General features: G+C 33.8%; 1 protein-coding gene across 1 annotated transcript in view; it reads right to left on the bottom strand.

Annotated features, from left to right (window-relative positions):
• Positions 1-16005: 16005 nt before the first annotated feature.
• LOC149562988 (Thioredoxin superfamily protein) overlaps positions 16006-23732 on the bottom strand; it is a 45873-nt gene continuing 38146 nt past the window's right edge. Inside the window, exon 2 of the mRNA XM_089826429.1 lies at positions 16006-16524. Coding sequence (XP_089682555.1) covers positions 16324-16524 — 201 coding nt within the window. The 3' untranslated portion in view covers positions 16006-16323. The remainder of the gene's footprint in view (positions 16525-23732) is intronic.

Raw genomic sequence — 23732 nt, 5'->3', positions numbered from 1 at the left:
ACTCATACAAAGGTAAGTCCAAAAGAGTTTCAAGGCATGTACAATACCTTATAAAAAAGGTACTTACATACTTTTGTTAGATAACTGAGAGAGGGGGTTGAATTAGTTATGTTTAGTTATCCAAAATTCCCTTCAAATAATTTTAGTACCAAACAAACTTCATAAACATCATAACCAATCACTCAGTGTACTCTTTCAACTTATCAATTAACGTCACTTTACTCCAAACTTAAATTTCACTATTCTATTATAACCAACTGATAGTAATAAAAATTAGTTATTGTTGACCATTAACTTAGTTGGTACCGAGTTGAAATAAAATCAAAATAACATGTAAAACAACTTGCAACATAGCATGACATTAACATTTTTTACACCAATATTTTTAATGTGGAAACCCTGTGAAGGGAAAAAAACACCTAGGACAGGCAACCCAAAATTTTCACTCTTTTGAAGTGAGCTTTGTTAGGAGCCAACCTTGTTAAAGGTTTACATATGCATTGTCAATGTGACCTTGTTAGAGGATTTACACCAAAAGATCATCTAGACCTTATCACTCCTTGATCCTATCAAAAGACTGCTCTGCTCTAAAGGACTTACAAACATCACTAATCAATGTTACTATATAGGATTTCATAGACTTGTTAGGTCCACTCAGTTTACGAGATTTTCTACTACAATGAATAGAAAGTAACAGTATAAATTGATATGTTTAGGTATAGCATTACCTTGCGTGTTCAGATCTCCTTTTTGCTTCGTCTCTTGTTGATCTCTATCCTTTGATATCTTTACTTTGTTCTCTTGACTGATTTATTTACTCCTTTTTCTTCTTCTTCAACTCTGTCATGTTCACCTGGCTCAACTCTTCATATCAAACTCCTTCAATAGTCCACATTCACAACAATTTCATGTCAACATTCAACCAGCAACATAATCAATAGCCTAAAACTTTCTCATCTCCTCCTTAAATAGTAGTTTTTGTGCTTCCAAATTCTTCCAATTATTGTCTCTTAATCATAATTGTCAATCTCAAATTCATTGTACTAGGCCACATAGAAAATAGAACTTTCATAGAATTGTATGTCCATCTTTATCATTCTTCAATCTCCATCATCAGATCTTCCTTGCATTTTCCTATTCATTGATCTTGCAACAAACTTTGACTCATGCCTTTGAAAATCTCGAACATTCTATATTTTCATCAAAAGTCGGCCTTAGATTCCATCTTTCCAATCTTGCTCTTCTAGTTATCACTTAATGAACATAAAATTTTAGTCAGGTAATATAGTACTCAATTAATACTAGATTCACTCGGGTAATATTGAACTTCCAACTTAGTTTTCCAACTACTTGGTGAGCACAATATTCACTCAGTGAATACTATCTTCCTTCTTTAACCTTGTCACTTGGTTAAGCTTGTGTAGCTCAATAAATTAAAATATTAGCTTATTGTAAAAGAATCAAACCAACGTTACATTATCACTTTCTAACTCATTCAAGTGCTCATTGAATACCATATTTATCAATTATGTCTTCAACATAATTTCTTCAAATCCTCTTCATCAATCAACTTGATATAGCACTCTACTGAGTTAGCATAATGAATTTTCAACTAAGATGTGACGTCAATGACAACATAACAACTGATATGACTCTTTTACATACATTCATAGCATCATCAATTATATTATTATTTGTGGCTAACAAGTTCTTGGTTACAAAACATAACAATTCTTTGATGCTAGATAACAAATGTCAATTAGCACTAAAGTGTTTCAAACTTGTTTCATTCTTGCAACTCGTTCCTAATCACCTTAGCTATATTTAACATAAAGAGGGACTAATAGTAAAAATTTACACACATAAATAATAAAGCATTGGTAAAGTGTGGAAACCATCAACAAATAAACATTTAATGAATTGTTGACGTGATAGGACTAAGACTAGATTTTATATATATATAGTTTAATAAGGGATCAAAATTTTGTGTACAGACTAATGAGGTAAACCTTAAAATGGAAAAGATAGCATATGGTGAGTTTAAAGAACTATTTAGATAAATTAAGGTGATTTTTTAAATACAAACAAGAAGTCATAAAATTTTTAGCATTTGGCATTTGAAAGTGCATCAGAATCATAGATTGTACTTTCCCTACTTACATCCAGTTAAACTATCCCCCAAGATATAATTCATTTAAGTTATTATTTTGTATATGACTTACAAAAGTCCAACATGGGTTATGAAAAAAAATGTTGTTCATACATCATAAATCTTATGTATGACTTAACAATAAATCCAATGAAATTTAACTCATTTTTTTTCAAATTGATGTTTTCTACTTTATCTTTCTTAATATGTTCAACTAGTGAAGAAGATCCTACATCTAGGAATAATAGGTGTTGGGGCTTCCTACAGGGAAGGTATTCCCTTGCTCTATGTAATGGCTCCTAGACCAATGATTTTGTGTTCTATGTAGGATTCAATGACCATGCACAATAGTTAAAGATGTCATTGTGATTTTATTTCCTAGCATTGTGACACTTGATATTCTTCACAATGTTGGTGTTGATGGGGTTTCTTTTGTTGTTATCCTTCCTAGGTTGGAGTCATCACCACGCCTAGTTTTTGGTGGTTCAAGGGTTGTTACTATTGCTTGGGGAAGGGTTTCCCTTGAAAAAGTTGAGTAACAAATTCTTAGAAAACCTTAGTCCTTGGTAACATTGAACTTTTCCCTTGTGCAAAGGGGATTTTTTTGAACTTCCTTTGAAGACTATGATTTGGTGTCATTCTACTTGTGAGTTCGAAGTAAGCACTCTCTTTGTATTAAACCCTTGATAGTCCCCTTCAACCCCATCATTGAACCACTCAATGTGCACTTTGTGTTGGTTTTTCTCCCTAATTTACTACATTTTAGGGTATTTCTTGCTTTGAAGCCATTGGAAACTCTATTTGGTTGTTTCTTGAAGGTGGATGACATAAGGCTTTGTTGGGCTTCTCTACATTCACTTGGATTTCATTGGCATGGATATCTACACACCCTTGTTAGTAGATGAGGTGTTAGTTGAAGGGCCTTGGACTCAATCATTGGATTATGATGGCCTCCCCTTTCATTGCCTAAGTTGCTTCTCTACTAGACATTTGGTTGTAAATTGTTGTCTTTTACATCATAAAGTTATTTCTACTTGGTGGAAGGATGCAAATGATGATCATTTGACTGCTTGAGCTTCTAATTATCTCTTTGGTTCTACCTCTAAGGACTCTTTGCAGGCTAACAATGAGGATTATGTGCCTATTGCAATTATAGGCCATGCTTGTGCTACAAATATAAGTCATGCTCTAGTTGCAAATCTTGGCCATGCTCTTGGTGCAAATATGATTGATACCCTTATTGTAATCCATGTGAATACCACTAAATCTGAGTAGTACCCCTATTGCAAGCCATGTGAATACCACTCCTCTTGGTGGTACTGATCTCTCCAACCATGTGTGAGTATTCTTCACCACTTTCTCTACTCCAAGATTCATCTCACATGTATAGCTTCCTTATCACTCTGGACTAGATAATCTATAAAAACTATTTGATTAGAGATTAAAATTTTGTTCACAAACTCATGAGGTAAACCTTAAAATGAAAAGGAATAATATTTGGTGAGGTTAAAGAAATATTTGGACAAATTAAGGCAATTTTCTAAATACAAACAATAAGTCGTAAATTTGTTAGCATTTGTCAATTGAAAGTGCATCAAAACCATAAATTGCATTTGGCCTACTTACACCCAATTATAATGTCCCACAAGATACAATACATTGGAGTTACTTTTTTTTATAATAGTCACAAAACCCAACATGGGTTGTGAATAAAAATGTTGCTCAGCATGAGCAACATATACATCATAAATTTCAAGTATGACTTGACAGCAAAGCCAATGAATTTTGAGTCATATTTTTCAACATGGTGTCTACTACTTTCTCTCATCCAACATATTCAATCATTGGAGAAGGTCCTACATCTAGGAATGTTGTGGGGGGGTTCCTATAGGGAAGGCATTCCCTTGCTCTATGCAATGGCTCCTATACCAACATTTTTGTGTACTATGAAGGATTAGATGACCTTGCACAATAATTAAAGGTGTCATTATACTTGTGGTTCCGAGTGTTGTGATATTTTATATTCTTGATAATGTTGGTGTTGATGGGGTTTCTTTTGTTTCTACCCTTCTTGAATTGGAGTTGGCACCACACCTAGTTTTTGGTGGTTCATGAGTTGTTACTGATGCTTAGGGAAGGGTTTCTCTTATTACTATTGAGTCACAAGTTCTTAACAAGCCTTAGTCTCTAGTAACATTGAAACTTTCCCTTGTGTGAAGGGGATTTTATTGTTGTGTATTCTTCTTTTGACATCAATGATTTGGTGGTGTGTTAGTTGTAGGATTAGGGGAATCACTCTCTTTCCACTGAACCCTCAATAGTCTCCTTCAACCCCACCATTGAACCACTCAATGTGCATTCTATGTGGGTTTGTTTCCTCGATCTTCCACTACATTTTTGGGAGATTTCTCTCTTTGACTCCATTGGAAACTCTAGTTAACCATTTCTTGGAGGTGGATGACACTACGACTTCATTGGGCTTCTCTACGTTCACTCCCATTTCATTGACATGGATATCTTCAAACCCTTGTTAGAAGATGTGGTGAACTCAACTGTTAGATTATGAAGGCCTCCCCTTTCTGTGTTTGTGTCACTTCTCTACTAGACATTTGGTTACAAATTGTTCTCTTTTACATCATAAAGGTTTTGCTACTTGGTGGAAGGATGCAAATGATGATAATTTAACTATTGGAGCTTCTAATCTTCTCTTTGGCTCTACCTATGAGGACTCTTTACAGGCTTGTTGGAACCCCAAGTTTTTGCAAATTCAGAGTTCCAATACATAATCAAGAAGAAAAATTGTGAACAGACTAAGTCAAGTATGCTCTTTCATATACAATTCTCGATGGACAACATCCAAGTATGTATGTTCTAGTCACTCAGGTACGCACTCTTGGAACCCTAATTTCTTTGTGTTTGAATATTTCATGTTCCTCTATAACTCATGTATATTTCTATTAGTTGATTTTATATGAATTAAATCATTCCCATAATGTGATCACAAAATGAGATGAGAATGATCATATACACATTTTTGTCATAACGAAATCTCCACAATATATGATCTTATTTTACAAAATTATGATACGATTCATGATAGGTAAGTATCTCTAAGCTTTTTATCTATTTGACCTCATAAGATCTATAAAAGTTACAATATTTTGATGCTTGAAATAACACATAATTTGATGCATTTATGCTTTTAAATTTAAAGCCTTCTTAAATAACGCAATAAATTATCCTTTTAGAAATTATGATAAATATAAAGAATTAAATTGCAAAAGATTAAAAGAGCTCAAATTACAATGATATTTTTATAATTTGGATTCTTGATATGCATAGAGCTATTTATATGATCTCTATGTAAAGTACATGTATAACAGGTCCATTTTAATTCTTTGAGCCTTTATCTAAAGAATAATTTATTTTCCTTAAATAGAGATTCTTTATATATTTGGAAACATTTATTAAACTCTAATAAGGAATATGATGTATTTCAAAGCCCCAATATAGTGTAAAAATTTACTTTTGATCTTCATTGGGAAATTCATCAAGTTTCTCAATACATGGTTTTGTGATGCATTCGTTATCATTGTTTTGTGGAGGTTCTTAACTCGAAACTGCAAAATGGTAAAATAGGGTGAAGCAAAAGTCAATATAATCTAAACAAAGCTCGCAAATTGACTTCGTGAATCGTTGATTTGAAATGGAGTATTACATTTGCAGTAGCATTAGCAATCACAGATATTGAATAGGGTGAGCATCAGTTTCCAGATGTGATATGCAAGCGTGAGGGTAATGGGCCTCTGCATATTCATCAAATTCTTATTAAGCTGAGAGGCTGGCAGCAATCTTTAATGTAAACATTTTCTATTTTGAAAAAAATTTGACGTTCATTTACATGTAGAAAAACAAAATAGAAGTAAACTAAATATTATTATAATTACAATCGTGAAAGTGAGAGGAAATGGAAGTAAAAATGAGGCAGATCAAGAGTCTTGAATCACTTCCTCACGGATTATGAAAATAGGTGCTTCGAGAAGGATATCTCTCAACTTATTTTATATATATATATAAGCTAAAATTTAAATTATTAACCAGAGATATTATTGATATTTTACTTTATGTGAATAGTCAACCATCTTATAAAAGGTTATATAGGTGAAGCTTGATAAAACATTTTCAATCTTTATATTACTAGCTTTGATAATAAAAAATGCTTTGGAAAAATATTGTTACTATTCTTGTTTGTATTTTTATAAGTCAAAAATTAATTATATGTTTTGAGAATGATTAAAAGGTTGTATCAAAGTAATATCTTATAAATGAAATATTCATTTATAATGAATGAATAAAAGGTTGTGTCAAAGTAATATTTTATAAATGAAATATTCATTTATAATGCTATGATCTTACCAATGCAAAAAGATCATAATTAAATATTTTTACAAAAGGTCCTAAAATTTCCTTTTTTGAGATAAATCCTATATCATTTCGCCAAATCAAGAAGGCTCGTGTTGAAGGGTTGGGAGAATGCAAAAACTTGTTTCGCAAGGTAAATACTAAGGTTCTCCAAGAATCAGAAAAGGTAAAGTAAAAGGTAATATTTTAATATCTTTATTTACTAAAGAATTATTTCCCCTCAAAGGTTAAAGGTAAAAGGTCATAAGAATTTTTGCATTGATATATATTTCAAAAAGGAAATGGGAGAAAATTTAATAAAGTCATTCTCAAACTTTATCAAAATGTTAATTTTCTATTCCCCTTGCTCATAAAATATAATTGAGGCAAAATTGCTTTTAGTTAAGATAACATTATTATTTATGAATATTGTTGTTTTATATTTTTATATTTTCCTTTGCATTACAACAAAATCTTTTTAATTTATTTTGTGAAAAGTATTTGAAGGAAAATTTGAAACCTCTATAATTTTGCATATATGAAATTTGAGGTTATTCTCTATCATTTTAAGGAATATGACCTTACCAAATAAAAGTTATGTCACTTTTGCGAATGGGACAATATTTTTGGAAGAAATTTTATTGGAAATATTATATATCTCAAGAATACTTGTAAAGCTTCTGTTTTTTAAGAGGTTTTCTATGTGTGGGGATTTAATATATTATTTTCTTGAAGGTTAAATAATTTTATCATTTATATATTCTCCTAAAGAAAATCTTAATGGACAATGTTTAAGTTTATGCAGGATAATAACATATTAATGCAAGGCTATAAAAGGCTATAATAACATATTAATGCAAGGCTATAAAAGGCTATAATAACATATTAATGCGAGGCTATAAAAGGCTATAAATGACTATAAAAGGATTTACTTATCAAAAGCATGGGACATTCAAAAGATCAAAAGGAACATTACAAAGCACATTTGATTATTGGAAGTTTAAGTAAACCAAGGATATGGCAAATTAAATATTATAGATCATGAGATATTGGTTGGATGATTATTGCAACATGATTAGGTAATGCAACTGAACACAACTCAATTGTACCTTCTTATTTTGAATCAATTAAAGATATTGTTTTTCTCTCAATTTGGATTAATTGGTTTTTCAATACTTGCATACTATATTGTCCTCTTGGATGTAGAATTATTGTCAGATAGATTGAACTTTATGTACACTCTCAATTATCAAATAGTATACGTTGTGTGACGTTTGTCTAAATTGATCTCCTTAAGTTGGGCTTAAATTTATTTAGACTAAGGTTCCATATTTTAAGTTCTATATTTGGTAGTTGATGGTGTGGCCAACCATCTCCATAAGAGCTTGATGATAAATTCTTGCAAGGTTGACTCCATTTGCCCAATTGAACTAAGGATTGGTCTTGCTTGGTTTATTCAAAGTCAATATACAATTTACTAATTAGGTAAAAACAAGTTTTGAAAGGACCCAAAACCTTGTACATCAAATCTAAAGATATGACAATATAAGGCCCAAATACAGCAGTGTGAGTCACCAAACAAAGATAGGGAACAACCAAAAAATTCCCACCACAACGGACAATCAATCCTCAATAAGGGAGCTTAAGATTTAGATTTAGATTTAGAACCTCCCTTGCAAGGGTGCAAATTCTTATCTAGAGGAGGGATGGAGTACTTAGATTTTGTTCCTTTTACCACTGTCCATCCATCCTCTAGCTTAGCCGCATTGTTCCACCAATCCCCTGAAGAAATGAAGGAATACACAAGGCAGACCAGAGAAGAAGTATCATCCAAAAACACTGTCCCTAAGAGAGGCCAATTTGGGTGAACCCAAATCCAAAACATTCTGTATTGCAGGTCTAGAGGCAACAACAAGTCTAGAGACAATAGACTGAAAAGGGTTAGTATTCAGGACAACAGGACCAATAATCTGGGAAGCAAGAGCCTCCTCCAAAACAGGCTGATCCAAAACACCAGAAGTAGTAGCCCCTGAACCATCAAAAGCAAGAGACCCCTTAGCAACTTGCTCCCGAACAAATGAAGATTTAGTGACAGTGTAATGCTTATCAGAAACACTCGCCCACCAAGTAGGCGTTCGCTTTGATCTTGCCTTGTCAGAATAACATTGAGCCACCACATGGCCAGTCATATGAAATTTCCTGCACCAGAAGGGAAGACCTTCATAATCCAAAACCTGAGTCCAGACACCTCACGAGGAACCCAAGCAAATCTTCTCAAGGAGACCCTTAGAGACATCCATCTCAACTAGGATGCGTGTAAACGTCGAATGAAGAACATCAGAGGTCGCTAAATCCATAATCTAAAAGTCCCCAAGAGCCCACCCAATAGATTCCAAAATAGAATCCATCCAGAGATGCCTGGGAAGATTTGAAAGCCTAACCCAAACAGGGATCTTATTGAAAGATTTTGTAAGTGGGTCAAAATCCTTATGCCAAGGTTTGGCCATCAAGGGGAAACGTTCCTCCCAAGAGAAGTTGTAATCACACAAGATAGTCCTCCTAAAAAGCCCTTAGCAAAAGGGTAAATCTGAATATCTGCAGATAAAATTGGCCTCCAAAACTTGGCAATCCAATCATGAAGGGCAAGAAGGGAGGGCCAAAAACCCCTAAATTAGAAAATAGCAACATTGGAGGAGAAAATCTCTACAGTTTTAAGAATCTCATCAGCTGTATCAGAATCTAACAAAACCCTAAGGGGTTTAGTCACACTCACAAGAGTAGTCTCACGTTGCTTTGAAGATCCTTAAGAACTACCAGCAGAAGGGACAGAACTATGAAGGTCTGCCTCAAAAGTAGCAACATCCACATAAGAGGCAAGACTAGTAGACCCTAACCCCCCTAGCCCCAGACATAGCAAAATCACCTTAGGCAAACCCAGCACAAGCAGCCTTCACGGCAGGAGAAGCAACCACACCAAACCCAACGAAAATAGACAAAGGAGAGGGAGACATAGCACCCCCCACCTCACCCTCCACACCTGGCATGACAACAACCATAGGAGCATCCCTACAAAAGAGGAAACCACGGTAGGAGAAAAACCAGTCAACATAGTTTGAAATTTCCCTTGGGCGGGAATGCGAGTGCGAGCAGGAGCCATTTGGTATGAATGCTAAATTGTATTCTTTGATATATAATTTTAGTTTGTGCAGTTCTTTGCCTAATTCATATGTATGTTATTCATCCATTCTCATTCATATTTACACTCATCCTTAAAGCATTCCAAAATCATTCAGCTTTATAATTGTGGTTTCTCCTTAAGAACTGCTTTCCATCTCAAGAGCATCATTTGAAAAGCTTGCATTTAGTCATTGTGAATAGTTGTTGTGAAGGTGCACCCACCTAGGTTTTGTAGGCCCTATAGAACAAGGATATTTGATTTTCAAAGGATCAAATATGTTTGTTGGCCAAATTGTGTCAGAGTTCCTAATGTTGAGTGGGAAAGACTCATAGGAATTTGACCAACAATTTGAGGAACCAACAAGGCTAACAATGAGGATTATGCGCCTACTACAAATCTAGGTCATCTTCTTGCTGAAAATCCAAGTCATGCTCCTATTGCAAATTTAGGCCATGTTTTTTTGTGTGAATCCAAGTTATACCCCTAATACAAGCCATGTAAATATCATTTCTCTTGGTGGTGTGGATCCCTCCATCCATGTGGACCATTCTTCGCCTCTTGCTCTACTCCAAGCTTCATCTCATGTGTACAACCTCCTTAGCACTTTGGCCTTGGTACTAACAAAAGTCCAAATGGCACTTCATTAGTGGCTCCTCCTTGTGGTTGGGATCTTGATGGCGCCATTGTCTAGATAGTTATCATAGAAATATAGTTCTTCAGACTCACAATCTTCTCCACATACAATGAGTGAAAGGTCCTCCCACTCTTGAGGAGGGTTACCAACCTTTGTTCTAGTGTATTATTTATTTTGTTTCTAATAGAGCCTATTTTGTTTGTGTTGTTAATAATCCATTAATGGCCTATAAAAGTCAGCATTGTTGTTTTAATGTTCTCATTAACACCTTTTTGGTGTAATTATGGAAGGGTCAACCCCCTTGTGTGTGTGTGTGTGTGTGTGTGTGTGTGTGTGTGTGTGTGTGTGTGTGTGTGTGTGTGTGTGTGTGTGTGTGTGTGTGTGTGTGTGTGTGTGTGTGTGTGTGTGTGTGTGACGTCAAGAGTAATCCTTCTTAAGGTGCCTATTTTCATCAAATCGCAAGGTTTTTATGTGGGTTAGATTAATGTAAATAGGTACCTCAAGAAGGATTACTCTCAGTGTACTATGTATATAAGTATATATATAAGGTAGTAGCAATCGTAGCGCAACATGGAATACATTTTATAATAATAAAAATTAAACAGATGGCATAAGTGTTATTGTAATGGTTATGGTTGGGTTAGTATTCAAGTTATGGTTGGGTTTGTGTTAGGGTTCCTACTGTTACAGTCAAGGTTAGTCATATTGTTAAAGTTGAGGTTATTTTTAGGGTTAGTGCTCCTATTACATTCAAGGTCAGTGCTATTGTTGCACTTGAGGTTAGCGTCAGGCTAACTATTAGGTTATATGTTGTAATTAGGATTAGTGTTAAGATTATTAATAAGGTTATGGTTGGTTTTGGATTAAATTTAAGATTTTTGTTAGGGTCCAAGTTATTAATAAATATTCAACCAAAAGGGAACATGGGTTCCAAATATAACTTGCAAATTTAATTTCTTAGTTTCCAAATATACTCTATTTTAACCTGTCTCAATACATCATCTATTTAACATGGTTTCTTATGTATGTCAACCCTAACATAGAAACAAACTTTGAAATTTTATAAAATAGGCACCTTGAGAACGACTAAGCTAGTAGTACAACATGGAAGACATTATATAAATTTTAATATATATAATTATCATTTTGGGATAATCGTTAGAATTAAGGCTTACCTCATTGTTAGGATTATTGTTAAGATTAGACTTTAGGTTATTGGTTAGAATGAGAGTTGCAGTGAAAGTTAGGATTAATATTAGAAATATAATTAAGGTTAGGACTAGAATAATGTTAGGGTTAGGATTAAGGATAATCTTTAGATTATAGTTTGTTTTGTTTTGGATAATATTAATTTATGACTAAGGTTTAGATTAAAGTGAGTGCTAGGATAAAGTTTACAATTGGGATTTAGAGTTCTCTCTCTCTCTCTCTCTCTCTCTCTCTCTCTCTCTCTCTCTCTCTCTCTCTCTCTCACACACACACACACACACACACACACACACAGTCCCTCTTGTATTGGCATATAAAAGTGAATAAATATCAAAAAAATCTTTGAAGTACAAATCGATTGGATATGTGGAATGGTAGTTGATCAGACTACAATATTTGTGATAAAAACAAATTCACAACCTGCATCACCGCCTTAACTTTGCCAACTTTAACAATGTTTCATATATGCACGACAAATTTTCTCATCAATGCATGGTATCTCAGAGTGGAAAGTCATCACATCCAAGCATAAAGCTTGCCAAAAAATAAACTTGGAATAGTTTGAAGAAAATTTCATACAAAAGTGAATGCATATCAAAAACAAATCCTTTTAAGTACATATTGATTGGATATGTAGAATGGCAGTTGATCAGACTACAATATTTGAGATTAAAAAAAATTCACAACCTATGTCACCGCCTTAACTTTGCCAACTTTAATAATGTTTCATATATGCACAAAAAATGTTCTCATCAGTGCATGGTATCTTAGAGTGGAAAGCCATTACATCCAAGCATAAACCTCACCAGAAAATGAGCTTGGAATAGTCTAAAGAAAATTTTGATAGAATCCAATGGAACCATAGCTGGACATTTTATTCAATTGGCGCAACGAAATTTCAAAACCTTCCTCAACTTTGTTGGATGTGGTTATCCTCCAAACAAGATGCATCTTGACCAAAATTGGAAAAATCGAAAACACAATAGATTTTGTTAAAAATTTCAACATTTTTTCTGCATGATCTATAGCATCTGTAATTGAAAACAACAACAAAATTGAGAAAAAATTACTGTGTTTTCGGAGATTTGAAGAAAAAAAAATTGACTTTTGGTGCATTCTGTCTGTAGCATAGCCAACGCCAACTTTGTTAACTTTCCATGAATGTCTCTTTTGTTTAGATAAACTTTGTCAAAAACATGTGAAAACTTGTTTCAAAAAATACGCAAATTTTCATGGCAAGCATGTTAAAAACTGGTTGAATTAATGCAGAATTGAAAATAATATTCAAATAATATTCACAAAGAATATTATTAACTACAGAAAAAATGTGGTCCTAGTGATTGAAAATATTAATGTCTATTTCATCAATAATGGCTTAAGTAGTAATTAAGAATAGAACAATTTATATTAAACTGAAAACCAAGGAAGAAATTAAAACTAATACTTAAAGTGAAAATCGACAATAAATGTTGAGAAGTATTTAGAGTAAAATAACCCTATTATTTTTACTTTAAGGATGATAATTATTTAGAGAATATTAACATCATACAAAAAATAGAGGAAAGGAAACACTACTTTTGTTCAAAGTCTAAAAGAAACTTTACTCATTTAATGACAATCTAAAAAATAGTACGGCTCTAACCTATTTTTTTATCGTGATCATAATAGAACTAGCTGTGAATTAATCAAGTGTACAAAGGATTGAGAATTGCCTTTTATTTTGTTTTTTGTTTTTTTGGGTTTTATGTTTTATAGGTTATTAAAAAAATTTATAATTAAGGCCAATGTAAAAGCTTCTTTGAAAAAAAAAAAAAAAAAGTTATGCTTCTCCACTCAATCATGTGACTTATCCACTAGCCTCCCATTCCATCTCAAATCAAGCAAATCCCCCTATTATGGTTCAAGCTTACTAAAGATCACACCCCTTTATAACACATCCCAATTTAGCTAATGAATTATTATTCGTGGCAAGCTCTTCTGCTATTCAAGTGCATGTTAATAACATTATGTTTCTTGAGATTTGTATTTTTGATCTTGATAAATTTAATGTAATTACATATATAACTCATTAAAAAGGATATTCTGCAAGAATGCATGGATTTATGAAATACATATAAAGTGTATTCTACTTAGCATGTTTGAACAAACAAAATTGTTATGTTCTAATAGTGAGCCCAAATAAATCATTTATGATTGTAGTAACAAGTGTACTTCAAAATTTAGTAGAGGCAAAGTGTAGGAATACTAACTTTACATTCTAAAGAAAGCATTCAATTGTTTGATATGAACAACTTAGATAGTATAGCATCTATCTCCAAAATAAATAGTTGATCATACTTCTCAATGGTAAAACTAGTTTTAGCAAGATGTCATGATATAATTCTATAACTTCACAAATGTGTTCCCTTGTGAATGGAGAAACTCTTTGAAATAAATTCATGTTCAAAGAGTTTTAAGTATTAATTCTTAGGATATAAGAAGGATTCAATGCCACTGAATTATTTGACAATTTTTGCTTTGAATTTTACATCTGATATTGTAATTTAATGATATTAAAAGTTATTTTAGTTTTATAATTTACTTGAAATTTTATTATAAAATAAGTCTGTTTAGTAATTCAGATAAAAAAAGTTAATGATCTTTATTCATATTTTCAAAAGCTTTTGTCAATCAAGATCTGTTTTTCTAGAGTACCAAAGTCAGCATAACATCATGGAAAACATGTAGTCTCAAGGTATGGAAACTTATGAATAAACTAACCCAATTCAAATGAGATATTATGGCTTCTTTGTGTTCCAACATTCTCACCAATATTTCTTATTAAATTATATTTTCGAAAAAAGTTAAAAGATGATATTTAAGAGATCGTTCAAGTGTATAAAGGACTTGACAAAATAATTAAAGTTAAAATAGAGTGAATTCATTAGAATATTAGACCTCAATTTTGGATTTAAGAAAATTGTGTCTATATAGATCTCTATTGAATTTTTTGTTAAAATAGAGTTAATTCATAAGGATATTAAACTTCGATTTTTTATTATTTTTCAAAAGTGTCTACATAGATCTCTTTTGATTTATTTTTTAAAGTTCATTAGAAATTTAAAATGTTAATGAGGCAAGAGCCTATAATGCAATGGTAAATTGTAAACCTCTTACCTAGGAGGTTTTGAGTTCAGTTCAAATCTTCTACCTTTTCAAAAAAAAAAATTAAAAATCTTAATGGTCTTTACAAGTTTGGTTTTCGAATGGAAAACATGACTAATCTTGTTTGATTTGAATTGTAAACCTCTTACCTAGGAGGTTTTGAGTTCAGTTCAAATCTTCTACCTTTTCAAAAAAAAAAATTAAAAATCTTAATGGTCTTTACAAGTTTGGTTTTCGAATGGAAAACATGACTAATCTTGTTTGATTTGAATTTAACATTTGCATTTGATTTCTAAAGGCATTCCATGTAAGCTGAATGCTTATTTTAATCGATAATTTGCAAATCTTACATTCATAAAGTAATTTATTCATATTAAAGTCTTTTGAAAACTTAATTATTACCTCAAAAAAAAAATTAAAAATCTTAATAGTCTTTACAAGTTTGGTTTCCGAATGGAAAACATGACTAATCTTGTTTGATTTGAATTTAACATTTGTATTTGATTTCTAAAGGCATTCCATGTAAGTTGGATGCTTATTTTAATCGATAATATGCAAATCTTACATTCATAAAGTAATTAATTCGTATTAAAGTCTCTTGAAAAATTAATGGTTACCTTAACAACAAGTGCTAATTTATTTTTAAATTAAATCCTCGGCTATCTTTTGTTCTGACCATTTAGTTTTATGATTTTATTTTTATTTAAACAATAACTGATTCATTTTGTTTTTCCTTCACATGAAATCTTTATGGACATATTCTCATGCTAGTAATTCTATTTGTACTACGGCTGTATGTCTCTCAGTGCAATCAAACCACCGAGATCTACCTAAAGGTACCACTAGAGATAGGGCGACTGAAGAAATGTGTTCTAAAGATTTTAAAGATTTTAAATCAAGCAGCTAAAAAGGATAGGTTGATAATTTTCCCTGGATATATATATATATATGTGTGTGTGAGAGACAATCTATAAAGCATACACATAACCATGTGACTACTTCGAAACAATGTAAATGCGAACTTAGTGACAAAGGAGAAAATTAAAGATACCCACTCTCCGTGAGATCACTAATCAGTGGCACATCTATCAAAAAGACATCACATTTTTATAACTTGGTTTGTCTGGAACAAAGTTACGATGATACTTCTGAAGTCTAATATTTAGAAACAATGAAAACCATAAATATACATAAATTAACGGCCAAAAAAGTCAACTAGATACATAAGCGCTACGGGCTTTGCTACAAGGACATAACAAAAAAAAAATGAAGTGAACAACAGCACAAATGTTGTCTGCAATAAAAAAAGCTCCACTCAAAGAACCATCATTTATTAATTGCGGATAAAGGCTTTGCCAAATTGAATCAATAACATCTTTTTAGTCATGCTTAAATCACTGTGGTGGAGAAATTGAACCAAAAACCTCCATGTATGAGGACACAAATTAAAACTATCAATATTGATTTTATTTAATTCTTGAATAATTACATGCTTCTTAATACGGGAAGAATATTCAAAAACAAATTTGCTTATTAATGTAGAATATCTAACACCAATATGATGACTATGCATTGCTTTTGCATACTCCTAAGCTTTGCCAAATTTATCTAACTTTGATTTGGACTTGCATCATCTGAGGGTTGTACAGGATTCATCGCCTTTCTAACGGGCCGCATGCTTTCTAGAAGATAAGACAAACCTGTCAATACATGTAACCTACTAGCAGGAGTGCCTGTCTTTGCTAGTGCAGTTCCATATGTGTCTAGCAACACAAAACATGGAACATACTTGATGTCATAATGCAGAACCTGCAATAAAACATTCAAATTCTTATCCCACATGAGCAAGAGTTTAAAACAAACACCCCAAAGAATATTTTTCAAAAAGCACCATTGCCACAGAAGTACAACAAAAATCCACACTAGATTAACTGATGTACAGAATATATTAACAAAAGAAGTTGGGCTTAGCCTACAACTAGTAACATGTAAGAGGACTAACAATTGAGGCTAAAATGATTAAATACAAACAGTCTTCTGATTTGTATAATTAAGTTGGTTCAAACATCTTTGGTACCTCACTAAATTATATACTAGGAAATTCAATGGGTTTTTTAAGTTTTCAACTGACGCTCATAGAAGGAAACACTTATGGCAAGTCATCTTAGAACTTATGAATGCTAGTTTACAGCAAAATCTAAAATCTAAAAATTAATGTTCTTACAATAAAATCTAATAGCAAAATAGTGTTTCCAACTAGTTAAAATGTTTGAAGTATATTTGAATTGGGAATTGGATAAAAAAAGACTAGAAAATTTTACATCCCTTGACTGAATGACATAGAAGAAAAGCCAGGTCAACTACTAGACAGTTCGGAAAACAGGCAGTGAAACACAGTGACACGTTTCTGCCCCTAGATCACCGCATTTGAGAGTCAAGGACAGCACATCCACCCACAATCCCACCACTCTCATCAAGATGTCCACAGACGGGACACAGCTCGGTGTCTTGGGGAGGGGGCAGGGGGGGCGGGGGCATCTTGAAGACGCCCAAACATCCCTCGATCATTCCAGGGTCGTCAGCACCTCTCTTACAAGTCAGTGGAAAACTCAATTTAGAAATAAAATTGTTTTCCACTATTAGGGTTAGATACAGACCCTAATTTATGGCAGACTCCATCCATGCCCTTGCAAGCCTACAAACCTCTCCCAGTCCCCCCCCATCCCAGGGCACTCAGCACCTCTCTTACAAGTCAGTGGAAAACTCAATTTAAAAAATAATTGTTTTCCTTTATTAGGGTTAGATACAAACCTTAATTTATGGCAGACTCCATCCATGCCCTTGCAAGCCTACAAACCTCCCCCCGCCCACCAAGGCTTATTTTTACTAGCAACTTCATTTGTTATTATTTTGTACAGCAAGTAGAGAAAAGTGAGAAGGACAAGAAAGAGTGATTGAAGAAGTGAAAGAGGAGTGAAAAGGAGAAAGAAGAGGAAGATTCTACACCTTGAAAAGATTTTCAGGCACAAGGTATGGTTTTTGTTTGTTTTCTTTTCTTCTACTTTTTGTTTTGTTGGGTGGATATTTTGCAACGGACAGTTTTGTGAAAATCTAGTTGCAAAATAGGATGACCAGCCACCGTGTATAGGACAAAGTCTCTCCTACCTTAAAAAGAAGACCTCCCCTTCTCACCCCTTACGAATCTCTCAACTTTTTGCTTACTGGCTGGGTGGATATTTTGCTACCAACAGTTTTGTTAAAAACAAGTTGCAAAATAGGTAGACCAACCACAGCATATGAGACAAACACTCTCCTACCTTTAAGAGAAGGCTCCCCCTTCATACCATTCCTTGGATCAACTCAAGATAAGCAAGTTCAGAGATTTTGAAAGGGCATTACCAATAATCTTTCCTCTAATCTTTTAGGAAAGAAACCACTTATCTGTGGAGTGAGTAATGGGCAAGATGAAATCCTAACTACACTTCTATCTAGTAGCTGAAAATGATGATACCGATAAACCAACACCAACTCAAAGGCTGATTGAAAGCGTACCAGTTTGGCTCTAGAATTTGTTTTAATCTATTCTATAAGAATAATCATTACCATTGGGGCGCAAAGACTTCTAGAAGTAGATGATTTCTATCTATTTTTGCGAATTGAGATGGCAATACAAGCTACGCTCAAAGCTTTTAGTCTATGTACTACCACAACTGCTATTAGTCAAAGCTTTGGCTCTGGTTGTTTCTTAACTCACTATGATCTATGATTAAACACACAATAATAACATGAATCAAAGACAATAGGCACAAATAATTTTATTGGCAACTACAGATTTTCATTTCATTTGATCATTTAAATTTTATGACTATCACACTTCTAACTTGTTGTTAGATGACATATGTTTAAAGTTTTGAAACGATAAGAATGAACATGTGTAAATATATTATGTGTATAAACTTGTAATTTATAATATATCAATATATATCTTAGTTGCCAGATTCGTCCTAGACAGACTGGATCCGGTCTTGGATCAGTGATGATTCGGGCAGGACCCTTGATTTTGCCTGCGGATCCTAGACAAATTGGATCCGAGCTTGGATCAATGATGATCCAAGCAGGACCCTTCATTTTGCCTACGGATGCATAGGCAAAATCAAGGGTCCTGCCTAGATCATCACGGATCCAAGCCATAGCCCGAGGATCCAACACTTGAAATTTTCATAATTTCATTTTGTAATTCAGTACTTCAATGTGAATGTGTTGATTTTCTTTATAATCGTGAAAATAGATCAATTATCAAGGATACTAGATTCATACTAGAATCATAGATTCATAATATGGAATGATTTAGTTTTAGAATTATGTATATTTCTCTTTTTTTAGTGTGTGTCTGTGTGTGTTTGTGTATATATATATGAATCATAATTGGGGCAAAAAAACCCAAATCCACAAATCCGATTCAAAAGCCCGAATTGGATTTGTTTCACAAATCGCCAACTAAGATATATGTGTGAAACTAGAATCTACGAAAAAATGAAATTTGCAAAATCTAGGTACCGAAACGTGAACCCGAATCTGAATCGGAACCAAGATCCGTAACTTAGCTCTATTTAAAATCCCTATGTAAGGATGACAAGTCACCATTCATTACAAAGGACACAACTTGTCTAAGAGATACATCCCTCTTTACTGCTAATCACTACTTTTGCCAACTACTGCCTTCGTAATCATCTTTAGTCAGCCACTTAAACTTCAAATAATTATCTTATCTTGGCCTATTCAGCCTCTAAGAAGAAATTGTTAATAATTTTTATTTCCTGAGAGTAGTCGGCTCTCTTCAATAATTATTATTATTATTTTTATTCTTAATACTAGTTTGCCCTATTTGCTAACACCTAGGTTTAGTTGTTATTTAAGGCTGTCAGTGTTTGAGATGTAGAGTGATCAGCGCAGGTACGTTACAGTGTGCCCTTCCTAAGACTGTTTGTCCCTCAAACTATGTTACCCCAAGTTTCTGAGACAAGGGGATGTGGGGAAGGGGAAACGGGTTTCCGGCATGGATTTTTTTTTTCTCAAAGCAGGGGACGGCAGTGAGAACAGCTATATAAAAAGTAGGGAAAATTTTAAATATACAAGGAAATTTTAAATATTCATATAAAAACATTGATAAATCATGATTATATAAATTATAAAACCTTAACATATAATGTTTGTATTAAATAATTTAACTTTAGAGTTCATATGAGAGTGGAAATCAAACAAATTATCAAAACTGAAACATTAATTTTATGGGACAGCCAAGGGAAAGGTTTTTGGAAGTTTCCGAGTTTCCGAGACGGGGGGACGTGGGGACGGGATCAATTTTTGCTAGAAACGCGTCCCCGGGTAACATAGCCCTCAAACCAAATCTTTTGCAATTGGAGGGCACCAAACCAACCCTTGGAGATTTGTGAATAATTAGCTTTTTCTGTGCAACTATGATCCTCAACTTAAGCTGTAAATTTGGTCTAAATTGGCTATTTATTATTTCAAAATAAGTTCTCTCAATGCCAAAAAAAAGATCATAGATTATCTTGCAATAGCATTGTAAATCCATAAATCAATTTTGCCCTCTACATCTACAAGCAATTAGTTATGACTTATTTCTTTAAGATTAGGTAATTTCCCATACATTAAGATGAGGATTAAAAGCATGACACACATCCAATGGTAGTGATTTTTCTTATAAATTAGACAAACGAGACTTAGGGCCAAACCAATACGCTTTCAATCAGCCTTTGAGTTGGTGTTGGTTTATTGGCATCACCATTTCCAAATACTAGATAGAGGCATAATTAGAGATTTCATCTTGCCCATTACTCACTTCACAGGTAAGTGGATTCTTTCTTAAAAGTTTAGAGCAAAGAATATTGGTAACACCCCTTACGAATCTCTCAACTTCTTGCTTACCTTGAGTTGATCCAAGAAATGGTGAGAAGGGGGAGCCTTCCCTTTCAAGTAGGAAAGACTTTGTCTCATATGCTATGGCTGGTCATCCTAGTTTGCAATTAGATTTTCACAAAACTATTGGTTGCAAAATATCCACCCAACATGTTTCGTTTTCTAAGTCAAAATTTATGTTGAAACTTGAATCTCAAGTGTAATATGAAGAATTAATCCAATGTTATGTAACATTAGAATCATTCTTTATTTTGCCCTCAAGATTCAACATCAAGTTTTAAATTTCATTTCTGAAATTGAAATTTGTTAGAAATTAAGTTTTAATTTTTTCAAGCAGGCTGAAACTACGTACTTATTAAATATAACTTGCGAAATGCAGTGTCACACTGAGCTCTCAGAGCCATGGTATGTGTGACCTAATCACAAGGTTCGAGTTCGAGCTCAACAACTATGTTCAAATGAAATTCAACAAGGCAAAAAAAATTTTAAAAAATCAATAACAAATTCGCCTTAAATAATTTTCAAAAAATTGTCTATATATATATATATATATATATATATATATATATATATATATATATATATATATATATATATATATATATATATATATATATATATGTGTGTGTGTGTGTGTGTGTTATTTATATTTCATAAATTATTAAAATAGTTTTGACATTACAAAATAGTTTTGAAAACATTACATAAAAAATATGACATAAGATATAAGCCATTAAAAATAGTGAAACAAATCATGTCAAAATTTTAAAATATAAAAAATAAAATCATCTAAATTATTTAATATATAAAATAAAAGTATTAAAAACATTTCTCCACTAATAAACAAAATAAAATTTAAAAAATCTTCCTATTTAATGTATCTCAGAATCTCCATCCCTTGGCGGAGAAGTACACCCTCTATGGGTATAATGAATTCCAAACCTTCTATCACCATCCATAACACTGAAAACCAAGCCCTCTACCTGTGGGTTAAAATAAAAGTGATGAGCACTCCTCATAATGTAATGCCGATAAAAACTCATAATCTCTGTCAAGCACTCATTATCATCAAACAGGAAATCAGAAGATGGCCCCAATCTCTAACTCTAAACTATTGGTCAAGTAGGATCCTGGGCAACCCTCTCAGCAAACCCAAACACAAAATCCCTATTAGGAAGCATTGTAGCCAAGGTCTCTACAATCTTCCTCACCAATCGTCGTATAACACGAGAGCACCGAATGACAATGCCCTCAGATATACTGTATGAAACCTCCCACGAATCTGAGCTCTTAAGCAAATACTCCATGAATGACTCAATATAGTAGAAATTGTATGTGGAGGCATCAATCTGCTCCCCCGCAATCCACAATTAATCCCTTTGAAAATGTGACAATGCCAATTGTCCAATGCTACCAGTTGTATAAAAAGAAGAAATAGTTTCACTTCTAGTATAAGGAAGCACATCACCATGGGAGCCCATCTCCAGTGATGCTCTAACCTCCTCTATACATAATACACTCGTATCCTGGACGAATGTGTTCGCCACATCATCACATCCTTCATCCTCAACCGTAGAAGCAAACTCACCACCAACCATAATATGTAACTGAATAGGGTCTAGGGCTAGTGTCAACTATACCCATTCTAACTCCACGATAACCTCATCCAACTATGACTGTGATTCTTGAAGAGCCAACTGAGTATACTGAAGAGATTCCACCGTCACCTCAAGCTCCCAGGTGAGCGCAACCACCACCTCTTTCTCTAACAATATCACATAACAGGTACTACCCCACTCCAAAAGATAATCCCTATCAGCAACTAGCTACAAATAGTTATGCTTCAAGATCCTGACAGCCTCTCGAAGCACATGAACCTCTGCTAGAGAAAGAGTACTATCACCATGCTCATCAAACATAGGAGCACCCCAACCCGATGTAACTAGCATCTAACGGATAGCATCATAATGCTCAAGAGATGAAGAAATGTCACTATCACTCATCTTCAGTTGATAAGTCACATGATACCTTTGTAACCCATGACTCCTATGCAAGCTCTATATCTCACTAACTACACTGTGATAGGAAACTGAATCAGAATTGTCCACAAGATCACTCATACGTGTGCTATCATCTTTGCACCACTCTGCCTCCAAGATACAACTACTATGTACCTCAAACAACTCCTCATCCAAAGAAATGGAAGCCCTTATAGTATCAATCTCCTCACATGTCTCAGCTTGCACCTCAATAGTAAGATCTTGTAAACATCGATCCTAGGACTCATCCAAAACCTCCTCGGAGTCATCACCCAATATCTGACAAGGGGTGTCATACCCCATACATCTCATAGCATCATCAAATGGATCATCAAATGTGTCCATACTATCTGCATCGACATCTCCTGGCAAAGCCTCAACTTCGAACTCCCGACTCTGCACACGACTCAATGTCAAGATACGAATCAGTAATACTAGAGCATAAGCCCACATCTACTAACTCCGCTGAGCCACCTACATCACCAACATCATAGCTGGATGACTCTATACATGTCTCAATCCCACCTGAGGAAGCAACTACCTCCTGCACTGTAGCAAAACCATGAGATCTCACATACAAATCTCCAATAATAATTGTGTCCTCCAGCGAGCCAAAAGTATCAGTGGTAACAACTACATCAACTGTCTCTGCACTAACTGTAGCAACAACTCTGGGAGCCTCAACCAGTTGATGCTTGGTGCCGCTATCCTTAGCTGCCACTAACACAACCACATGTCCCTGTGAAATAAGTCCATCGTCAACATTGTAGATAGGACTAGCAGGTGCCTTACTAAATATAGGTACATCTGCATCAAGGACTCTTGTCGGAGAAAACTCAAGCTTCCTTCCTTGCAACCTCAATGTCGGCCTTCTAAAGGTGGAAACCATATACCTTGTTGCTCTTTCAATTGTCTCTAGATCCAACAAGCTCTCTATCAATATTTGTTGATGAAGCTTAAGTTTCTCCATACTCTCCTGCAAAGCATTCATTTTCGCACTAACTTCCTCATTACTCCACCGACTTCTAGAACTGTCAG

The sequence above is a fragment of the Cupressus sempervirens genome, chromosome 4 (genome assembly GCF_028749045.1).
Source record: "Cupressus sempervirens isolate cs-2001-9-10 chromosome 4, ASM2874904v1, whole genome shotgun sequence".
In the NCBI taxonomy this organism is placed as follows: Eukaryota; Viridiplantae; Streptophyta; class Pinopsida; order Cupressales; family Cupressaceae; genus Cupressus; species Cupressus sempervirens.
This window is presented reverse-complemented; position numbering and strand designations above follow the sequence as displayed.